Source organism: Mus caroli, chromosome 1 (assembly GCF_900094665.2).
Source record: "Mus caroli chromosome 1, CAROLI_EIJ_v1.1, whole genome shotgun sequence".
NCBI classification, from domain to species: domain Eukaryota; kingdom Metazoa; phylum Chordata; class Mammalia; order Rodentia; family Muridae; genus Mus; species Mus caroli.
In genome coordinates this window covers 1,139,617-1,158,118 of record NC_034570.1, presented here as the reverse complement: position 1 = coordinate 1,158,118, position 18,502 = coordinate 1,139,617, and the positions used below count along the sequence as shown (strand labels likewise).

Here is an 18,502-nt window from a genome sequence, read left to right as displayed (position 1 = left end):
TCCTCCTCCTCTCCTCCTCCTCTCCTCCCCTCCTCCTCTCCTCCCCTCCCCTCCCCTCTGTAGTGTGATCCTCAAATTCTCATCCAACCTGAAAACAGTTACTTAAAACAAAACAAAACAAAACAAAACAGAAAAAACTTTATTTGCATTTGTTTAATGCTGAATCTATTCCCATGTCACAGGTTTTTCCCTTTCAGTTTCTTCTGGGATATCCTTTTCTCTGTTGTGTTCTCCTTTCATGACCCTGGGATAATTTTTCCTTTTCAGTGAGGATCATTTCTCCATGTGGCAGGAGCATATGTACAGGGTAACATGGCCATGGGCTCTTTAAGTTCAATGCCACATCTTATGTGCTTTGTTCACATGGCTATTTCAATGACTAGAGAATCCTTATGTAAACCCTTAAGTTCAGCATTACTCTCTGTATTTTTAGCAAGTGCAGCAAAACTTCAGTGCACTTTTTGGGTCCCTGGCCCTGTATCCAGCTGTATTTGGATTGGGCACACCTACATGCTCTACCGCTGTACTGTCAAGTGGCACATTTTGCTTCTTTAAAGAGACATCATTCAGATATTTGGCTGTCATTTGAATACGTATACCCTTAATGGCCTGGGCAGTTTATTGAATGGGTGTTATTAGGGTAAACATAAGTATTTCAACTTTTAAAAATTGTTTATTTATTTATATTTCAAATGTTGTCCCCCTTCCTGGTCCTTACTCCAAACCTCCCATTTCATCCCCCCTCCCCTTTGCCTCTATGAGAGTGCTTCTCCACCCACCCACCCACTCTGCCTCACCTCTCTAGTATCCCCCTATGCTGGGGCATCAAGCCTCCACAGGACCAAGGGCCTCCCCTTTCATTGATGCCAGATAAGGCAATCCTCTGCTGCATATGTAGCAGGGGCCATGGACCAACCCATGTATGCTCTTTGGTTGATGGCTTAGTGCCTGGAAGCTCTGAGGTGTCTGGTTAATTGTTCTTCCTATGGGGCAGCAATTCCCTTCAGCTCCTTTATTCCTTCCCTTAACTCTTCCACTAGGGTCCCTGGGGTCAGTCTGAGGGTGGCTGTGAGTATCTGCATCTGTATTAGTCAGGTGCTGACAGAGACTCTCAGAGGACAGCTATTCTAGGCTCCTGTCAGCAAGCTTTTACTGGCATCAGCAATAGTGTCTGGGTTTGGTGTCTGCAGATAGGATGAATCCCTAGGTGGGACGATCTCTGGATGGCCTTTCCTTCAGTCTCTGCTCTGTTTTTGTTTTTGTTTCCCCCTAAGTTTTCCTTTAGACAGGAACAATTCTGGGTTAAAAAAATGAGGTGGATGGGTGGCCCTATCCCTCAACTGGGGGCCATGCCTATCTACTGGAGGTGGTCTGTACAGGTTCTATTTCATCTTTGTTGGGTATTTCAGCTATAGCCATCTCTGTTGGGTCCTGGGAACCTCTTGCTTCCCTGGCACCTGGAACTTTCTAGTGGCTCTCCCCAGTTCCTCACTCCACACTGCTACATATGATTTGCATAAATTTGTAGGATTTTCAGGGTTAAGAGAGGAGCAAACTATTTTCACAAGCCACCTGATGAGGGAGTATCTGCAAGTGTCAGACAGGGAAACACATTATAAAAAAAGATAAGAGTGAAAACCTGGCCCAGATTGACTTCCTATGTAATGGATTAGACTTTGGGGAGTGTGATTTGCCAGGTGGTTCACGGTCGGTGTAGTTAAAACAGTACAGTTTAGGAAAAGGTTCCTAGGCAGCCATCAGTCAAATTCCAGGAGCACAAGAAAGCTTAAGGCGTGACTACATAGAAACTCTTTTACAACGTACACGTGACCATGAGAGTGAGTTCTATAACTAATAGGCCTAGAATTTAGTGTAGTCTCTCACCCGTAATATAGAGATCAGCAGGCCTTAAAGCATTTGTGACAATTACACTAAAGATGGGTAGTGATCTAGGGAGGGAAGAGTCTGGAATAATAATTCTGGGGAATTAGGGTGAGGTCTGTTTCCACAGATAGCAAAAGGGCCACCAGGTCATTTACAACTTCTGCTCTCAGCTTTCCAGATGGAATGCAAGTGCTTGACATTATCTCTCCCACTGAGGAGACACTCCTCTGTGTTCTGGATGGCATGCAGGTATTGGATTTTATCTCTTCCACAGAGAGACTCCCCCGTGTGATCAGCTTTTCTTTTCTCTTGGTGCTCTTAGTCAGTAAAGGGCCCCTTGGTCTCTATAGCCTTAGGGCACTTATAGGAGGATTGCAGTTGCTTTTGGTATCCTGTTTGTTGAAGCTGAGAGATATAGGGTGGATTTGTGTAAGTGTCAGCACTAACTCACTGGGCCAAAGTTACCTTATATGGCCAATGAGAAATGAATGTTTATCAGGCCAGCTTGGAGGAACCACAGCAAGATTGAGGCTGTGACAAGTTAATTGCAAGCAACCAGGCTTTTTAATCCCTTTATCAGAAACAAAATATAATGGCTGTTGCCAGGATCAGTACAATGGTAGTTTCCAGGATACAATGATGCTTACAAGCTATAGAAGGTACACAAGATTAATATCTGAGACCAATTGTCCTGTCAAGCTTTTGTATGCTTCACTGACTTCTAAAGAACACAGATACAGAAGTAGACTGAGTTCTTCACTGCCTGAGGGAGTGCTTCAGTTCCTCAGGAACTGAAAAGTACTTGGTGCTTCAGGAGCCACGGACTCTAATCTGAATGACCTATAAGGCTTGCCTCTCAATGCAGCTAGACCAGGCTTACTTCACTATTCCCTAAAGATAGATGTCAAGAATTTTATTTAACTTAAAAATTAACTGAACAAGCAGTTAGCATTTTGCAATGGGTTCAAAGGACAGTTCAAGTATTACCAAAAATAGGCTGATAAGGGATAACTATGGGTCTGTCTGGAAAAATAATAAGTTGCATTTCACTGTTCACAACTAATTTATATTCATATATTGCTCCCCTATCTTTGCATAACCTATGTGGTAATAAAATAGCAAAGGTATGATATGCCTCTGATAGTATTCTTTTGGTTCAGGATTGCTCTTTTGTGCCACCACATAACATTTTGTAAGTCTTTGTGTGTGTGTGTGTGTAAAGAATAATGTTGAATTTTTTATTAAGCTTGCACTGAATCTGTAGATAAAACTCTTCACTATGATGGTCATTTTTCACATTTTTTCCAATTCATGAGGCCAGCATGTCTATCCATTTTCTAGTGTCCTCCTCAATGTCTTCCTCCAGATTCTTAGAATTTGTTTATAGAAGTATTTAGATTCCTATGTTAGATTTATTCCCAGCTTCTTTTCCCCCACTCTGTTTTTTTTCTCTCTCTCTTTCACTTTTCCTTTCCTTTTTTTCACTTCCTTCCCTTCCCATCTAGGTTGTTTCCAGTTTCTTGCTGTTATGATTAAAGCCACAATGAACATAGTTGAACAAGTGCCTTTGTGGTATGATTAAGCATCCTTTGGGTATATGCCCAGGAGTGATGTAGGGGGGTTTTCAGGTAGATTGATTCACAATTTTCTGATGAACTACCATATTGATTCCCATAGTGACTGTATAAGTTTGCCCTTTGATGAGCAATGTTGGTGTAGTTCCCTTGCTCCACATCTTCATCAGCATGAGCTGTCATTTTTGTTATTTATCCTAGGCATTCTGTCAGGTGTAAGATGGCATCTCAAAGTAATTTTAGTTTGCACTTCCTTGATGGCTATGGATATCAAAGAGTTCTTTAAGTGTTTCTTGGTGATTTGAGATTCCTCTATTGAGGATTCTCTGTTTAGAGCTGTACCCCATTTAAAAAATTGGATTATTTGACCTTTTTGACATTTGGTTTTTGAGTCATTTATGTATTTTGATTACAAGTTATCTGAGTTGGTAAAAACCTATTCCCATTGTATAGGCTGCCACTTTGATTGGCAGTGTTTTTCTCCTGAACAAAGATTTTCAGTTTTGTGAGGTTACATATATTAATTGTATATCTTAGTGCCTGCAGTATCAGTGTTCTTTTCAGAAAGTTTTTTTCTGTGCTTCAAAACTTCATGATTTTCTCATCTGGTTTTACGTCGAAGTCTTTGATCCACTTGTATTCGTGTTTGGTGCATGGTGATAAGTATGGATCTTTTATATGCTTCTACATGAAGATATCCAGTTGACTAACACCATTTGTTGAGAATGCTGTCTTTTTTTCCATTGTATATGTCTGGCTATTTTTTTTTTAACCAAAACTCAGATGTGTCCAAAGGTGTGTGGAGTTTTTTCTGGGTCTTCAGTTTGATTTGATTCATCAATGTGTCTCTCTTTATGCCAATACTATGTGGCTTTTATTAGTATAACTCTGAATAAAACTTGAAATCAGAAATGGTAATGCCTCCAGAAATTCAAGGTTGTTTTAGCTATCCTGGAATTTTTTTTCCATATGATGTTGAGAATTATTCTTTTTGAGTTCTATAAAGAAATGACTTGGAATTTCAATGGGAACTGCATTGAATCTATAGATTGCTTTTGATAGGATGGACATTTTTTATTTAAGTTTTATTGCAATATGATTAGAAAAGATACATAATTTCAATTTATCTGAATTTGTTAACATTTAAAAACATATTTTGAGTAAATAGACTTATATTACATTTTTCTTTCCCTTTAGTACCCCAACTCCTCCTGGAGACCCCCCCTTTCAAAACCTGCAATACCTTTCATTTTGATCATGTTCTTTAAAATTTATAAAATATTGTAACAATAAAAGTGAGTATTATAAAAGTTGTTTGTATCTAATAAAAAGTTGAAAAAAAAGTTGTTTGATATAAAACAACATTCAATTGAACAGTCTTATGCAGATCTTTGTTTACAGCAATACTAAAAATACATTTTTTTTAATTTATTTTTTTTAGCTAGGTATTTTCTACATTTACATTTCAAATGCTATCCCAAAAGTCCCCCAGTGAGGATTTTTGCATCAATGTTCATATGAGAAAATTGTATATCTCTTTTTTGTTAAGTTCTTTTTTTTATTTTTTAAAGATTTATTTATTTATTTATTATATGTAAGTACATTGTAGCTTTCTTCAGATATTCCGGAAGAGGGCGCCAGATCCCGTTATGGATGGTTGTGAGCCACCATGTGGTTGCTGGGATTTGATCTCTGAACCTTCAGAAGAGCAGTCGGGTGCTCTTACCCACTGAGCCATCTCACCAGCCCCCTTTTGTTAAGTTCTTATGTGGTTGGAGTACAAGGGCAATTGTGGCCTCATTAAATACATTTGCAATGTTCCTTCTGTTACTAATTTCAGGAATAATTTGAGTAGTATTGTTGTTAACTCATCTTTCAATGTCTGGTAAAATTCTGTGCTAAAACCATCTGGCCCTGGAAATTTTTTGGTTGGGAGAATTTTAATGACTGTTCCTATTTCACTAGGGTTATAGGTATATTTTTTGTATTGTTCTCTTTATTTCTAATTATGGATCTCAGCACACCTTCATTTGATTATTTCTTGCTATCTATTCTCTTAGATGTGCAAAGTTATTTTTGTTCTAGAGTTTTGTGATGTGTTGCTAAGTTGCTAGTATAAGATCTCTGCAATTTCTCTATCTAGATACTTAGCGTTATGAACTTTTCTCTAAGTACCATGTTCATTGGGTCTCGAAAGTTTAGGTATGTTGTGCAATTGTTTTCAGTAAATTTCAGGAAATCCTTAACTTCTATATTTCTGTCTCTACCCAGTAGTCATTGAGTAGAGAGTTGTTCAGTTTCTATGAGTTTATAAGCTTTCTGTTGTTTCTGTTTGTTATTGATATATCCAACTTTAATCTCTGGTGGTCTGATAGGAGGCAGGGAGTTATTTCTATTTTCTGATATTTGCTGACACTTGCTTTGTGTAGAGTTTGTTGTCAGTCAAATATAAACAATATGTATCTATAAAACTAGCTCTACAGAAGGTGCTAGGAGGAAAACTCCAACTGAAGGAGATCAACTACACCCATGGAAAAACAAGAAATAAATAAACTTACATCTACAAAACTAAAAGAAGGAAACACACACACACATACCACATCTACCATCACTACTACGATTACCATCACCACCACACCACCATCATCTACACCACCATCAACAAAATAATGGCATCAACAATTATTGTCATTCATATCTCTCATTATTAATGATCTCAGTTGCCCAACAAAAAGACAAAACTAACAGAGTGGATGTAAAAATATGGTCTGTCCTGCTGAATACAGGAAACAAACTCAACATAAAGGATAGACATTGTGTCAGGATAAAAGTTGGAAAATAACATTAAAAAAATGAACCTAAGAAGCAAGTTGGCATAGCCATTTTAATAACTAGGAAAATATGCTTTAAAAAACTAATCACAAGGATAGTGAAGGGGACTTAATACTACTGAAAGGAAAAAATCCACTATGATGACATTTCGATTCTTAACATCTATGACCTAAACAGAAGGATACCTACTTTTGTAAAAGAAATACTATTTAAAAATCCTTGCAAACTGAATCCAAGAACACATCAAAATGATCATCCATAATGACCAAGTAGGCTTCATCCCAGGGATTCAGGGATGGTTTAATATATGGAAATCCATCAACGTAATCCAGTATATAAGCAAACTCAAAGACAAAACTCACATGATCATCTCACTAGATGCTGAGAAAGCATTTGACAAAATCCAACACCCCTTACGTTCTGCTTGTGGACGTTGTACATCGTGGTGCGGAGCCTAGTGCGCACCACGATGTACAACGTCCACAAGCAGAGAAAGAAATTGAAGAAGATCTCAGAAGATGGAAAGATCTCCNATGCTCATGGATTGGCNNGANTAATATAGTCAAAATGGCTACCCTGCTGAAAGCAATCTACAGATTCAATGCAATCCCCATTAAAATTCCAACTCAATTCTCCACTGAGATAGAAAGGGCAATTTGCAAATTCATCTGGGATAATAAAAAAGCTAAGATAGCAGAAACTATTCTCAGCAATAAAAGAACTTCTGGTGGAATCACCATGCCTGACCTTAAACTGTACTACAGAGCAACTGTGATAAAAACTGCATGGTACTGGTACAGTGACAGACAGGTAGATCAATGGAATAGAATTGAAGACCCAGAAATGAATCCGCACACCTATGGTCACTTGATCTTTGACAAGGGAGCTAAAACCATCCAGTGGGAAAAAAGACAGCATTTTCAACAAATGGTGCTGGCACAACTGGCAGTTATCAAGTAGAAGAATGAGAATTGATCCATTCTTATCTCCTTGTACAAAGCTCAAGTCTAAGTGGATCAAAGACCTCGACATAAAACCAGAGACACTGAAATTTATAGAGGAAAAAGTGGGGAAAACCCTCGAAGACATGGGCACAGGGGGAAAATTCCTAATCGGAATAGCAATGGCTTGTGTTGTAAGATCAAGAATTGACAAATGGGACCTCATAAAACTGTAAAGCTTCTGTAAGGCAGAAGACACTGTCAACAAGACAAAGAGGAAACCAACAGATTGGGAAAGGATTTTCACCAATCCTAATCTGATAGGGGACTAATATCCAATATATACAAAGAGCTCAAGAAGCTGGACTCCAGAAAATCAAATAACCCCATTAAAATGGGGTACAGAGCTAAACAAAGAATTCTCAACTGAGGAAAATCGAATGGCTGAGAAGCACCTGAAAAAATGTTCAATATCCTTAATCATCAGGGAAATGCAAATCAAAACAACCCTGAGATTCCACCTTACACCAGTCAGAATGGTTAAGATTAAAAATTCAGGTGACAGCAGATGCTGGAGAGGATGTGGAGAAAGAGGAATACTCCTCCATTGTTGGTGGGATTGCAAGCTTGTACAACCACTCTGGAAATCAGTCTGGCGGTACCTCAGAACATTGGACATAGTACTATTGGAAGATCCAGCAATACTTCTCCTGGGCATATACCCATAAAATGTTCCAACTGGTAATAAGGACATATGCTCCACTATGTTCATAGCAGTCTTATTTATAATAGCCAGAAGCTGGAAAGAACCCAGATGTCCCTCAACAGAAGAATTGATATAGAAGATGAGGTACATTTACACAATGGAGTACTACTCAGGTTTTAAAAACAATGAATTTATGAAATGCTTAGGCAAATGGATGTATCTGGAGGATATCATCCTGAGTGAGGTAATCCAATTACAAAAGAAGTCACTAGATATGCACTCACTGATAAGTGGATATTAACTCAGAAATTTAGAATACCCAAGATACAATTTGCAAAACACAAGAAAATGAAGAAGGAAGACCAACGTGTGGATACTTCATTCCTCCTTAGAATAGGGAACAAAATACCCCTGAAAGGAGTTACAGAAACAAAGTTTGGAGCTAAGACGAAAGGATGGACTATCCAGAGACTACCGCACCTGGGGATCCATCCCACAATCAGCCACCAAACCTATTGCTTATGCCAGGAAGATTTTGCTGAAAGGACCCTGATATAGCTGTCTTGTATTTGCCAGTGCCTGGCAAATACAGAAGTGGATGCTCACAGTCATCTAAAGGATGGAACACAGGGCCCCCAAAGAAGGAGTTAGAGAAAGTACCCAAGGAGCTAAAGGGGTCTGGAACCCCATGCGTGGAACAACAATATGAACTAACCATTACCTCCAGAATTTGTGTCTCTAGCTCCATATGTAGCAGAAGATGGCCTAGTCTGCTATCATTGAGAAGAGAGGCCCCTAGGTCTTGCAAACTTTATATGCCCCAGGAGAACGCCAGGGCCAAGAAGTGGGAGTGGGTGGGTAGGGGAGCAGGGCTGGGACAGGGTATACGGAACTTTAGGGATTGCATTTGAAATTTAAAGAAAATATTTAATAAAAAATAAAAGAATCCTAAAAAAACAACCAAACCAAACCAAACCAAACCAAACCAAACCAAACCAAACCAAATCAAAAAAAAGAAATACTACTCCACCTTAAATCACACATTGGCCTTGACACACTGATGATGAGAGACTTTAATACCTCCTCTCACGAAGAAACAAGTCTTGCAGACAAAAACTAAACAGAAAAACACTGGAGATAACAGATGTTATAGGTCAAATAGAATTTACAGATATTTACAGAACTTCTCACCCAAACATAAAAGCATGGAACTTTTTCTTAGCGCCTCAGGGAACTTTTTTCCAAAATCAGCCTCTTAATATTGAAAATACTTATTGGTATTTTAAAAAGCAAAGTTAGTTCTTGTACAATTTCATAATTTGCGTCATGCATTCTAGCTACTATTGTCTGTCTCCCCACTCTCTTACCTTCTCCCAGAAGATCCCTTCCTTGTTATTTAGTCCCTTTTCAAGATTTATAACTTTTCTTTGATCCATTTTTTTTTTAAGTAGGGCTATGTATGTGAGTAGTAACTTAATACCAGCATTGAAACCTGATAGTTTTACCAGTAAAGACACAACTAAAAATGTTGCCCCTTTTTATTTTCACTTCCTCTTTCTATCCATAAGAAATAATTCAGCACCCGGGGAAGGACTCCTGAATCCTTTCTTCATGTTTGTCTGACTGTATATTCTTATATAGATTCCATGTCCTTGAGCATTTATGATTATCATAACAATGTATTTGCTAGACTTTTGAAAACTTTCTCAGTCTTTATGCTCTAAAGTCATTTTATGCTTCAGCAGAGAGGCCTTTGGAGCTCTGGAGGTGATAAAATACATGTGAAGTTTAGGGATGAGCTTAGAACCCATAATCATTTCTTTTTTAGTTATGGAAATGAATTGCAAATGTTCAGATATGCTGACAGGCACATTTATGCTTCTAGTGATTAAGTTTGGAAATAATTTTGTTTATAAAGTTATCATTCTATTTGCCTGTTTTGTGTTTGTTTGTTGATTGGTTGGTTTTGGAGATTGAACCTAGGGCCTTATACTTGCTAAATAACCTGCTATATCCTAGTGATAATAGTCCTAATATAATCTAAATAGACTAATTACTCAACATTTCATCCTGCCTCTCTTTATGAGAGTAATTAAATACTAAAATCAATATTTTGTCAAATAGTTTTAAGTTTTAGAGGGCTACAAGGTCTTTAAGTTTTATGATTTTTTTCCTTTTGCCTTGCAAAAGGCAGTTTTGTCCTTTGTGCGTCATATAGACTTTGTTGAGATGCATGCACATGGAGAGCAATCATAGTTGTAATAATCTTCCTTTGTTGAATGGCAATTAAGTACCAGGCACTCTACCTATTCTCTTTAGCTTTCATCAAATCAATTTACAAGTGAACAAATTAAAACAATGTTTAACATCTGAAAAAAAGTTTTAAAGCCTCAATCTCAGAACAAATTCTTTTCTTCTTAACTCTTTACAGTGAAACCACTAAAACTACAGAAAATTCAAGGTATTTTATGATGAATGATAAACAGTTTAGTGTGGTATTAAAAGTTTATAGCATTTTGATTTCTACAAATGTTTAATGTTGTTTCAGTTTAGCATTGTTTGAAGGCTAGAAATATTTTCTGGTATAAATATTTTCCAGTATTGCTTATAATATACTAGGAAGAATGGCTGCACGTGATTGTAAAAAACTTTTTATATGTGAAGCAACCCCAAAAAGCTATCCAAGGACCACATGTTTCCTTCCTGCCTTCTTTTACCTTATCTATGTCCCCATGTACATATAGGGACCTCAGAGTCACACAGTCAGTTCCACTCATCCTTGATGTATGCCCTTGGCCTTTATTTTTAGGCAGGAATGTTGACTTTTCCATCCGCATGATCTTAGACGACCCTTTTCTAGATAGGACCCACTGACATGCTGAAAATATCTCTGGCCCCACTGACCTGCCTGAGAACCATGTGCCTGGCTTCCACTTTCTTTTCTGCCCTCTATTTTAGGTAGGGAACCTACACTTGTAGTACCTACTCCACAAATTCCCTTGTCCTGAAAAGAAGTCCTAAATCTTTCACAGTATTCTGAAAATTAGTCTTGAGAATATTCTAGCATTGTAGAAGGTCTGCTCTTGGGCTTAGAAACTTCACTTGGCTCAAGCTGAGCTATGACATCTACCAGTATCCTATTTGAAATTAGCACTGACTTGCCCCAAGATTGAACCCTAATCGTCATATAGCTATTGTATAGCCTGACAAGTTGAGGCACCAGAAAACTGAGCTTCAAGCAACCCCTTGACAAAGCAGAGAAATTTCCACACCAAGGAGCACTACCAATGACCTAACTCCAGATGCCTTTGTTCTATAGAAAAACATAAACGTAAATAATCAAGACAATAAGTCACTGCCAAAACCTTACAGTAATGTTCTCTAAAGAAAGTAATTGATTTAGATTATGTACAAGACAGTGATTTCAAGGTAACAGTAATAAACATTATGAAGGAACTCAAAGAGTACATTAGGAAATGTTGGCATAAAGGCCACAAAATATAAACTATTGAATGAAATAATGAAAATTTCAAGTTTTACGAACATGGGATGTAATAGAGATGGAATCCCAAAGAAAATCCAAAATGAAATAAGACACAAAATGCAAACTTTAGAAATTCAAACAAAACTTAGAAAAAACTTCACCAGTAGATTGTATGAAGTGGAAGAAAGACTATCAGGTAGTGTAGACAAGCTAGAGAAACTGGATTACTATGTCAAAAGAAAAAGTCGATTACAAGAAAACCAAAGAAGGATAGCTTGGATACTTAAGTACTAAGTTTATAAAACAAAGAAAGAATATTGAAAGCTGCAAGAAGAAAAATAAATAAATAAATAAATAAATAAATAAATAAATAAATAAAAGTAGGCCCATTCAAATAACAGCTAATTATTATTTTTTTTTTACAAAATATTTATCTAAAAAGAATTTGTAGATTTATCTCCAAAAGCCAGAACAGCTTGAAATAATGTTCTACAAATTAAGAAAACCACAGATGCCAGCCAAGACTATTACATCCAGCAAACTCTTAGTTGTAATACAAGAAGGAAGGAGAGTTTTTGTAAAAAAAAACCAGTTTTATGGAATTTATGGCCACTGACACCCCACTACAAAGGATTGGAAGGAAAAACTACACCTGAGGAGATTAAATATTGCTGTGAACCCACTGGAAGCATATATAACTGTTGAGCATTAAATTAAAAGTTCTAATAAAACAACACAAAAGCAATAAAATGGCAGAAATTAATACATACTGTTCAACAATTGCTTTTAATATTAATGGTTTTAACCAATAAAGAAGACTAAATGATTGAATCCTAAGAACCACACCTCATTTCAGTGACAGACACTACGTTGAAGTAAGAAGGTATTTCAATCAAATAGATCTAAGAAACAAGCATACATAGCTATTCTTATATGTGCCAATTGAAAATTAGAACAGATAAGAAGGGGCACTTTATAGATACTGAAAAGAAAAGCCACTAGCAGTATATTAAAATCCTAAATATATATGCTATATACAGGTTTACACTCATTCATAATAGAAAAACTATTGAATTTAAAGCCACAGATTAACCCCAGAAGAGTGATAATGGGTGCTTTCCACACCCCATTCTCACCAAAACCTGAAACTCTGGAGTACAGGGATATCATAAATCTCGTGATAGAGTTTTACAGAATATTGTATTAGCAGCCCTTGGAATTTCTTCAAAATAGGCCACATATTAGGACCTATGGCATGTTTCAATTAATATAGGAAAAGTAAATTTCTGCTCTGCATTCTATCTGTCCACCATGGTGTAAAACCGTGATGATGGATATGCTCATCAATAGAAACCATAGAAAGCACACAAAATATGGAAACTAAACAATACACCACTGGATAGCTAGAAGAATAAAGAAATCAAAGGGGAACTTAGAGAATTTCTAGAATTGAATGAAAAAGAAAATACAACATACTAAAATCTATGAGACAAATGAAGACAGCCTTAAGAGGAAGAGCTTATACCACTATATACCTATATAAATATCAAAGAATGTAAAATTAATAACTTAATCATCCACATAGAGACTTTAGAAAAATCAGAACAAGTAACATCCCTTCTCAAGTAGACAGGAAGAGATAATCAGAATCAGGGATGTAATTAATGAGATAAGAATGACATAACAAAACAAACAAAACCCCACATACCATCAATGTAATGAAGTTGGTTCATTGAAAATACTAAGAAAATTGACAAATTGTCAAAATTAATTAAAAGAGCACCCAGATTAATAAAGTTAGAATCAAAAGGAGGCATTACAACCGATAGTGAGGAAACTGAAATTTATAAGGAGAAGCTAAAAAATCTATATACCAGCCGGGCATGGTGGCGCATGCCTTTAATCCCAGCACTCGGGAGGCAGAGGCAGGCGGATTTCTGAGTTTGAGGCCAGCCTGGTCTACAAAGTGAGTGCCAGGACAGCTAGGGCTACACAGAGAAACCCTGTCTCGAAAAACCAAAACAAAAACAAAAAACAAAAAACAAAAAACAAAAAAATCTATATACCAACAAATGTGAAAATCTAAGGAAAAAAAGGACCTCCAGATATACAAAATTTTCTAGATATATACAATTTATTAATGCTAAATCAAGGTGAAGTATAGGATTTATTTTTTATATTTTATTAGATATTTTCTTAGAAGCCTTCCAATATTGGAATGGAATCTGTTCTTAAGCTGATTCTTCTCTTTAACTGATTCAGATAAAAGCAGCTCCTCTTCCAATTTTCTGGGAAGTTTTAGTGTAAATTTATTTGGATTTACATTTCAAATGTATTTGCAGTTATCCTGCTTCCAAATAAAGTCATTCTTACAAGTAGCAGGGATAAGGAACCAAACATATTTTTTGTTGAAGATTCAATTTGCAATTTAGTAAATGTTGATATGATTCACTCCAAACTTTGGCCTTTGTGAACAAAACTGTTAGGAAAATTTATGGAAAAGTACAATCTATTGTTTTAGGGAAGTCACCAGAATTGCATGGATGTATTTGGTATTTGTTTGACCTTGTAACAAATTGTTGAACTGTTTGTAAATTATGGAGTTGCTTCCTTTTGCCCCATGTTGACGTCCAGTTTCTCCCCCTCCATTCTAGGTTGCTTATCTCCCCTGTTGTTCCTGCTGTTTACAGCACTGTTGTACCTCCCTGTGGCTTTAATTTGCATATCACAAATGCTTAGTGAAGCAGGGTAAAAGTTTATGTGTTCTTTTATTCTGTTCATGTGATGAACTATATTGATGAATTTCAGAAAATTAAAAAAATTTACTCCTGGCATAAACTTGAACGTTAAGCAGTGCTCCTAATATTTCTGTGCGGTTTTATTTTTGTAAAGCTAGTATGGATTTCACGTTTCATAAGTAATCACTTTCATTATGACACTTTTGCATATATTTTGCTATATTTGATATTTTAATAATACTTTCTCTTCTGGTTTTGGTATCAGAATATTATGCTTATATAATGATTTTGAAACTATTCTGAAAGGTTGTGTAGAATTGATGTTGTTTTTATTGAATGGAGCCATTTGGTCCTCTTTTTAATACAAGTTTTATATTATAGATGTATATTCTATAGCTGTATATTTTCTTTTTTGGTGTATATTTTCTATAGATAGAAATAACATTTTTATTAATTTTGTATAGGAATGTTTTAGGATTTTATCAAGGTATCTACCCACACCTGTATTCTGCTTTATTCTAATCTACTTGTTCATCTTTTCAACAGATTCTCTATCTTTAGACCCTATGAGTTACATGAATATGGGAGCATATTTCTAATTTTTAGCTTACATTCCATTCTTTTTCCCTCCTTTATGGAAAAGATAGGTTATATATACCTTGGATACTTCAAGCCTTCTGTTTGCTCATCTCTGAGTGTACAGTCTGTAAAGATGATAGATATCTTTTGTATTTTCTTTTCTTTTTATTAATGTGGGTTGCATACCTCCTGTGGCTTCTTTGTTGTTCTCTTTTATTTTTGATTTAGTTAGCTTGTCTGTGATTGGTCTTGACTTACCACTGTCTTATAATAAGAAAGTTTTACATTACTTTTCCTATTTTTTGGTATATATATTTTAAGTAGACTACAAGCAAATAAAGAATGAAGAAATTTTGTGTGTCCTAACTCCTCCTCCATAGACACTGGATGTCTAGCAATAACTCAATGATTTATGGAGGTACAGCTATCTTTAGTAAACAGCACATTTCATTTTATATATATATATTTTTATTAGGTATTTTCCTCATTTACATTTCCAATGCTATCCAAAAAGTCCCCAATACACTCCCCTCCCCCACTCCCCTACCCACCCACTCCCACTTTTTGACCCTGGAGTTCCCCTGTACTGGGGCATATAAAGTTTGCAAGTCCAATGAGCCTCTCTTTCCAGTGATTGCCGACTAGGCCATCTTTTGGTACATATGCAGCTAGAGTCAAGAGCTCCGGGGTACTGGTTAGTTCATAATGTTGTTCCACTTATAGGGTTGCAGATCCCTTTAGCTCCTTGGGTACTTTCTCTAGCTCCTCCATTGGGGGTTTTAAATGTCTGTTTTTATACTTTTTATCCTTTTGCATCTTAGTTGGAAATGTAATTTCTTTCCCTATTGATTTGGTCCATGCACATCTAGCAGTCAATTCTCTGTGAGACTTCTTGCATTGCTATGGCAGTAGTGGTTGAAAAACACAGTTATATTTATCAAGCACCAACATCCTTGCAATCTACCAGCAACAGCTAAAGTCCTCCAGCTCTAATTTCTTGACATTTAACTATTTCTGGTATTGTTATCTACTAATAAAAGAAATTATTTTTAACAAAAGGCACATCACTAAGGTGATATAGTAGATTAGTGTGACTTTTTAACCTGTGTTGGACAAGTAAGGTAAAAATTTGAGTTTTAAAGTCGAGTTTAACAAATATAGCATTTATTTGGCATACTATTAGAATTTAAATCTGGGATTTGATTATTTATTATAAATATCGAATGTAAAATATATTTTACTTCAAATTTGGAACAAAAATTTCCAGATTTAAGAACAGAATCTCATTTGAATCTCTGTTTCTGAATTTATTATTTTTATTTATTTTTTGTGAAATTGTAAGTGTGCTCTCTAATTTCTCTCTGCTTAATATGTTGGTTACATTTCATATATTAAAGCTCCAAAACACCTGGCAAAATTAAAATGAAATTGTAGTAAGATACTATGACCTTTATTATATTCACAATGAGTCATTTATTTTATAGCACCACTTTTGCATGCAAAAGAAACAACCGTGTTTTCTTTGTTGTGGGGCTCAGTGTAATCTGTTTATCTGGGACAATTAAAATAATGGATGCAATATGTCTCAAATTTTTTCTGACTATTTAAGAGAGTACATATATAAAAATAGTTAATTCTGGACATACATATTTTATCAAAATACTGGAAGCTTCATGGAAGTGTTATAGTGACTCAGGGTTCACACATGCTCAACAACAAGAAATCAATACTCTCTACCCTTATTTTGAAATTTACTCTGTGAAATATTTTTAATCACAATTAGTTTGGGTAATTATCTTGAGAATTTATAGAACCAATTGAAAACCAAGTGTTATGACACTTTTCAAGATGAGTTGAAAAGAGGTCATTTTTATCTGCCTTGAACCCTGTCTTTATAATGGCTTGCAGTGACATTGTGTGTTATTTGTGCTTCTGCAGGTGGAAACTGGAAAGTTTCAATAATCACAAGTGACTTTCCAAATGCAGGGACCAGCTCCCAGATTTATATTGTTTTATATGGACACTGTAGGAGTTCAGCGCCTATATATCTTTATGGAAGAGATGGGACTCGGTTTCAGGATGGACATGAAGACAATTTTACTGTAAGTCATAAAGTATAGTTAAAAACCCATTAATGAAATGATACAGCTGGTGGAAGCTTTGGAATGATTTCAGCTGGTCACTTGGGCTCTTCCTATTAAACACCATAAATCTTGTAGATGATCAGTTAAATTCATGACTGTTTTTGTTCTAACAGATTTACAAGCAAATCCACCACATGGGAAGAAACAATAGCTAGAAAGAAATAATTTATGTTTAATAGTTTTTGTTTTTATATTATTGACTGTCATCAGAAAGTTTATGTTATTCTGCCTCTTTAGATAAGGTTCAAAGTTAAGGTAAATTACTAACTAATGACGGCAAAATGTTGTTCTTATTCTTTTACTTTTTACCTTTTGTCAAGTTATCAGGTCATGGCTAGGTATATTATGATCAGAATCCAGAAAGTAGAAAATATGAAGCAGGGGCAAAAAATGCCATGTTATTAAACTGCAGTTAGAAATAACAGAAGTTAAAGTAAAACTTGAATGAGCCAAACATTACCAGAAGTTTACAAGGACTTCATCATTTTTGTGTAGATATATAGGCTTGTATTATATCTGGTGAAAAAAATAAAATCACAGTCAGAATAGGATAGGTCTTTTAAATATTTCCATATTCTTAGGACATTCACCTTGATATAATTGTCAGAGTTTTGTTTACTATAACCTGTTTATTTAGACTATTTTTTAAAAATAAGAATCACTGAAGTATTTGGGAGAATTATAATCATTATAAACTATCTTTTCATATGTTTAATATCAATCAGGAGATTTTTTTCTTGTATTTTTGGTGAGTTTAAATATTTGAAAAATAAAGTCTTAGCCACAACAGGCTGGCAGTCAGATGGCCAATTTCACTTTTCTTCCTGTAATCCATTTAATATCCCAGTCTTCTAAGACCTGTAGGGGACTACTCTCTTATTGTACCCTCATTCCCTGTGGACTCCATCAAACCTTGATGTCAACCCAGACTTCCTCCTTCCTATAGACCCTCTCAGCACCCTCTTCTAGTGCATGTCTGTTCCTTTGTGTCAGTCCCAGGTGCCCAGAACACCTTTTCCTGAGACATTCATTGGCCATACTTGGTAGGGACTCTGGTGTGTAACACACTATTCTTCCTATCTTTCATTATGATATCTCTATTGTCATCTCAGCCTGGTAACATTACCTGCTTACAGGTACATCTCCCACCTCCACTCCATTCACTGGAGACTCCAACTCTTGGTTCAGACTCAGGATCCTCTAGGCCTTGCATCTTTGTCTCTTCAAATTATTCTTTGCCTTACTGCAATCTGCTTGTGGATTCTTTTTCCCACTATACCTCTAACTTGCTGAATACCCTGCCTCTTCATATGAATAAGATACCCTTAACTCTTTCACAACATGCCACTCAGCTTTTCTCCTAGTTCACTTCTATTCTCTCTGCAAATAACCTGCAGAAGCTCTTTCTCCCAAGTAACCCATAGCTACCACAAATTCTTAAGAGCTAGAAAAGGCAACAGAAACCAAGGAAAGGAATGTCAATCTAACAAAGACAAGACCAGATATTACCAGCTAGAATCAGATCAATCATCCCAACACCAGATGTGTAGACACTAGCACACAACTGTGCCTTCACCAGAACCCAGTAACATAAGGCTTACTACCTAAGGCCCTGAGAAG

The 18,502-nt window shown here is 36.1% G+C and overlaps 1 protein-coding gene across 1 annotated transcript in view; it reads left to right on the top strand.

Moving 5' to 3' along the window:
- The window catches only part of LOC110310329 (oxygen-regulated protein 1), a 268,949-nt gene that overhangs the window by 77,274 nt on the left and 173,173 nt on the right, over window positions 1–18,502 (top strand). The window contains exon 4 of the mRNA XM_029485010.1: window positions 16,677–16,840. Coding sequence (XP_029340870.1) covers window positions 16,677–16,840 — 164 coding nt within the window. The remainder of the gene's footprint in view (window positions 1–16,676; window positions 16,841–18,502) is intronic.